A 5809-nucleotide genomic window follows, 5' to 3' on the forward strand; every position below is an offset into this window, starting at 1 on the left:
GGGCACCTATGCCGCTGGGAGTTCTTCAAGCCTCACTCAGCAGAAGCCTGTAAGTCTTGCCTTTGATGCAAGGCTATTTGCTGAAAGATGTCGAGCCCAAGGGTTGTTTAATCTCTTGCCCACAAAACCCATGCACATATTCCTTCCCTCGTCAATCCTCCTAAAATCTCTGCCTTTGTGGATGGCTGTTTCATGTGAGACTGCTTCTCCAAGTACATGACAGCTTATTTGTCTAGGTGGGAGTTCCTAATAAATACATCATGTTATGTAGATGAGATGTCCTCAGAAGGGGAAGGCTGTCTTCAAGTTTCAATCCTGAGAGTAAGAGAAGGTAAAAGGGCCCAACAGTGTATTAGTAGTTAACTTAAATAAAGGATTTTTTTTCCTAAAGCAATACCTACATTAATAGAAAAATAGAACCAAATTTTTGTGGTGTTTTTTTTTAGATTAAGCTAATAATGTTCTATATGTAAGTTCTTATCTTTGTAACTGAATGCTCCGGCAGGCTATATTAAGACTGAAAGTATGCCAGACGGTGGATATAAACTGCATTGGCCGGGAGCGTCACCATGGTTTAGGACAGAATGAAGCTATCCCTCTGGCCTGTAATACCAGCCCTCAGGAGGCTGAGGAAGGAAGACTGCTGTGCGTTCGAGGACAGCCTAGGCTACCCCTCAAAAAATCAAAACTGAGAGAGAGGAGGGAAGGAGGGAGAGAGGGGGGAGATAAAAAGGGGTGCAGTAAGAAGAGAGAAACTAGCAAGGAAAGTCTTTTTTTTACAGTGATTATTTGAAGAAAAAAGAGCAAGATGATGTGGTAGAGTATGAGGAGTGCTGTAATCTGTCTTTAAAATGTTATATGTTCAAACCCCCTAACTCCCCCCCCCCCCCCGTGTCCCCACTTCCCTCTCTGTACCCTCAGTGCTGGACGTGATCCCAGGGCGTCACCCTGTGAGACAGGTATTCTACCGTTGGCCTATTTCAGCAGCCTTGTCTCTCTTCTAAAATGATTTCTCCATCTTTACTATTTGGAGAATATCTGTCCTCAAAGGTACGACTAAGAGCTGCCACCTTCATTAGTCTTTATCTTACACCTTCGTCACATTCCCCTGGTGCTTGGGACATTTATGGCCTGCTTGGCATTGCCTGGGAGTGCCTGTTGCCTCTCTCACCCAGCAAGTGTTGGCAAAGTTGGATTTTGACAGCCCAGAACCAGGGACACACTTGTACCTCTCCAGGCCCTGCCTTCCTAGTTGGATCCTAAATTCCCACTAATATGTAATTTTTAGTTAGCCCTTGTATGTTCATTTCTGCCTTTTCCTTGGGGGAATAGTTGCTTCCTATTATCCAGAAGGTACTGGTCCTTGAGGTCGAGGATTCTATTCTGAGGCAATCACCCCAGGTTTGGTTTTAGTGTTGTCTTCTGTCTCCCCAAGTTGTGGGGCTAGGATCCTTCAATCCCTTGGTTTCTCCCCCAAACTTTGTCCCCTATTCAGCCCCTCCCTTCCTTGTGCTGGGGTATCCACTCTGCCCCCGGGGCCATGAGTACTCAGCCCTGGCTTGCTTCTGGAAATATTTCAGTTGCCAGTTGATACTCTGAAATGTTACAGCCACCTGTAAAGGCAACGCACATAAGCAGCCTGCGGCAGTAGGACAGCCTAGAGCCATGTTACTGGGGCTGTGAGAGTCAGAGCCTGGACCTGGGCGGCCCTAACAAGCTGGACTCTGCCACCATTCTCAACAGGCTGTGTGGAGAGTGATAGAGCAAAGCAAGAGACTGATTGAACACGGCCATGCCAGGAAGAAGGCCCTGTTCAGGGCTCCTGCCATGAGGCGTTTAGGCTCGAATAGACGGTTAAGAGCTATGCACAGTGAAGCAAGCAGTCCTGGCCGAGGTGTGCTCCTGTCTGTAACTGATTCATCATTCTACAGCTCCAGTCATTCTTCTTGGTGCTCAGGGCTGCAAGAAAGCTCTCTCCAGGAAACAGGCTTCTCCTCTGGCTGGCTTCAGGCTTTTTTCCTTCTCCCAGCCCAAGATTCTGGGGGAATTTTTTTTTAATTCCTGAGGGACCATTGTTCCAATAGTCTGATAACCAAAGGGTGTCCTCTAGAATGTTCACCTCTCCCAGGACAGTGCCACAGGGTCAGGTGACTGTGTGCTGGGCTCCTCAGCCTCCTGCTTGTGTAGGTGTGGCATAGCTTAGGAAGGCTCCTGGAAAATGTAGAGAAAACCACTGGCTCAAGTCTCTGGATCTGTGTTTAGGATCATGAATTAGAAGCCACAGCAGCTAATCATGCTACAAGGTTCCATGTACAGAGTTTAAACTTCCGGAGGCCTCTGCTTGCAAGCCTAGGATCTCTTGTATATGAATTCCTACGTGAACAAGGAACACCTGCTGTAAAGACAGCCTGAGGGAAGAATATGATGCCTGGCAAATCCTGGCACATAGCTGTCTTCTACCTCATCGTTACACTTTGGTCTGCCCCCTCTATTCCAGATAACAGCTCTCCCTGTTTGCTCGGTTATGTATCTACTTGCTGTGCTGAAACCCAGACCTGCCCTGTGATATCGCAGGCCAGGACTTTCCTCATCAGCTCCTCTGTGCCAGATGGTCAGAGCTAACACTCTGGTCCGTAAAGATACTTGCATAGCTCTCCTCCAGCACAGGCATCTTTCCTTTCCCGGCTCTTTATAGTACTACAGCAGCACTGTGCAAGGTTTTTTGTTTTTCAAAGTGAAATTGATTTTAATAATGTTTCATTTAATGCAACATATTTTCTGTACCAATAGGTCAGCATAAAATACTATTGACGTATTTTAATTTTTTCTTTTTGTAGCAGGTGTTAACAATCGGCTTTGTGACTTTCCCTCTGGCTCATCTCGACTCAGATGAGCCACACTGCAACTGCTCAATAGCTGCATGTAGCAATTGCTTTGATACAGGCCAATGCTCTTCAAACTATCTGGGGCCAAATGTTACTTGTTCGTTCTTTGTTACCTAGCTCTCTCAGCACCACTGGAAGCCATCTACAACAGTGGTTTTAAGTATACAAATCAAAAGCTAAGAGTGGAAGTAGCTCAGGTGATGGAGTGCTTGCCTAGCTCTGGGTCTGATCTCCGTCAGTGCATAAGCTAGGCACGATGGTGCATACTTGTATGTAATGCCTCCCAGCAATGGGTGTGCCTGTGAGTGTGTGCACACGCATGTGCGTTCAGGTGGTTGGGTGTGCCCGCACGTGTGATGCCACTTGTAGAGGTAGGAAGATCAGACGTTTAGTTCATCTTGGGCTACGTAGTAAGTTTGAAAACAGCCTGGATTATATGAGTGAGTGTGTATGTGTGTGTAAATACATATGTATATTAAATTATATGTAACATTATTTATTAGCACATTTAAATATGTATTTCTACTAAAGGTAAAAATTTCTGCTAGAAGATTGACTTGATGTTATTCATGGACCTAGATTGTTGTCTGAATTTTACTCAGATTCAGTAAAACTGCAAATATTTTTACTCAGATTCAGTAAAACTGCAAATATTTTGGTATTTGATATAAAAATTTTATTTTAGACATATTTTATTTTCACTTAAAAAACTTTAAATTTATGTATAGAAATACAGTTCGCATATTAAATAACACTATAATAGAATGCTTGGATATAGGAAAGGGGTTTTGAGACATGGTTTCCCTGTATAGCCTTGTCTGTCCTGCAACTTGCTCTATATAGACCAGGCTGGACTTGAACTCACAAAGATCTACCTGCCTCTGCCTATGAGTGCTGGGATTAAAGGAGTGTGCCACCACTGCCCAACAATTTTATAGTTTTAAACAGAAGAAAAAAAGAAAAAAAATTAGCTTATAAAATTTTTCCCCAAAAACAATTTTTTAAATTACTTTTCAAAATGGGTCTTTTAGACAAATGTATTCAGTAACTAATCATATCTAATTGTTATCTGTATATATAGAGAAGTGTAGACATAGTCTAAAATTTAGAAAGGTTGCTAGGAGTGGTGGTACCTATCTTTAATCCTAATCCTAGCAGCTGGGAGGCAGAAGCAGGTGGATCTTTAATGCGTTCAAGGCCAGCCTGTTCTACATGGAAGTTTTAGTTTAGCCAGGGCTACACAATGAATTTCTGTATCAAACAACAACAACAAAACAACAAAAGAGGAGAAGGAAAGGAAAGGAGACCAAGAAAAGATGAGACTAGGTTATACAGAAAAAGAAAATGCAAAAGGACATGGGAGTCATGAAAGATCTAAAGCTATTTGTTTTTCTAGTTTCACCTTCATTATCCCTTTTCATAGTAGATATATGAATTCAACTTTCTGAGTATATAAAATAGCAAAATTTTATTTTCATTTAAAGAAATCCAATGTGTTATTTCTTTAAGACAGTGATTATGAGAGGCAGGCTTGCTTTCTAATGCCACTACCCATTAGACATATTTATTTTATCTCCCTCCTTATTTTATATTTATGCTTCAAATAAAAACAAAGTCGCATTTGTTCATGGCCTTGGCTCTTTCCTCAGGTATCCAAGAGAAGCTGGATTATATCAGTGCTTTAAACATAAAGACTATTTGGATCACTTCCTTTTACAAATCATCTTTGAAAGATTTCAGATATGCTGTTGAGGATTTCCAAGAAATTGACCCTATTTTTGGAACAATGAAAGATTTTGAGAATTTGGTTGCGGCCATACATGACAAAGGTAAATGGAATGAGAAGTGTGGGTATGAGTGTGGCTGGAGAATGCCCTGTCTCCCAGCTCCCACCTACCCATCTTCCCCCTAACTGTCATTCCCCTAATGCAGCCTGTTCCTAACATTTGAAATGTTTTTACTCACTAGGTTTAAAATTAATAATTGATTTCATACCAAACCACACTAGTGACAAACATCCTTGGTTTCAATCGAGTAGAACACGGAGCGGGAAGTACACTGATTATTACATCTGGCACAACTGCACTCGTGACAATGGTGTAACCATTTCTCCCAACAATTGGGTAAGGACAACCGATGGGCAGGTAGAAAGCAGGCGGCTCTAGACTGACTGAACTGGAGGTGTGCAAACCCTTTAAGGAAAAGCATCGATGGAATTAGTTTAAAAGTAGAAACCACTTCCCAAATGGCTTTTAGGTCTCTAACTTCATGTTGAGCTGGTGTGTTCTTGTAGGGGCTCCTCCCACCACTAGGGTCTCCTTCCCTCTGCCCCTACTTCCCACCGTGTCCAGCATAGGTTCTGGGTCTCCTGGATGAAAGTGGGGAAAAAAACAGCCATTTTTTTTTCTGTCTTTTACCACTCTCCAGAGCTTTTGGCTCTTTTACTTTTGACCCCCTTGCTGGACAAAATCAGAAACACAGTCATCACTTTCTCCTCCCATGAGCTTTGGCACCTGAGCCTCTGGTACATCCTATGGTATCATCCCCACCCGATTGAGCTGCTGCTTGTCTTGAGAGGTTGACAGGTCCAGGTGATCAGCATGGTCTCACTTTCCTCCACCTCCCTGCTGCCTCCTTGACAGCAAACACTACTCATACGTGCTAGGAGTCATTCTTCCTACTTGCTCTTTCTGCAAGAGACCACGTTCTTTTAGCCTCAGTGGCTGGAATTAGCAAAGACATTCATGTAGACTGGAATTTTAGATAAGTAGTGAATGAACTTTCAGTGTAAAAAACATTGTATGGGCCAGGTTCTGTATCTTCATGCTCAACCTACTGCAAACTTGTATATATATATATATATATATATATATATATATATATATATATATATATATATATATATATATATATATATATATATA

General features: G+C 42.4%; 1 protein-coding gene across 1 annotated transcript in view; it reads left to right on the top strand.

The window, feature by feature from the left end:
* Slc3a1 (solute carrier family 3 member 1) overlaps positions 1-5809 on the top strand; it is a 35668-nt gene that overhangs the window by 663 nt on the left and 29196 nt on the right. The window contains exons 2-3 of the mRNA XM_055619112.1: positions 4535-4714; positions 4854-5008. Coding sequence (XP_055475087.1) covers positions 4535-4714; positions 4854-5008 — 335 coding nt within the window. The remainder of the gene's footprint in view (positions 1-4534; positions 4715-4853; positions 5009-5809) is intronic.

Source organism: Psammomys obesus, unplaced genomic scaffold (assembly GCF_907164565.1).
Source record: "Psammomys obesus unplaced genomic scaffold, mPsaObe1.curated_primary_1811, whole genome shotgun sequence".
NCBI classification, from domain to species: domain Eukaryota; kingdom Metazoa; phylum Chordata; class Mammalia; order Rodentia; family Muridae; genus Psammomys; species Psammomys obesus.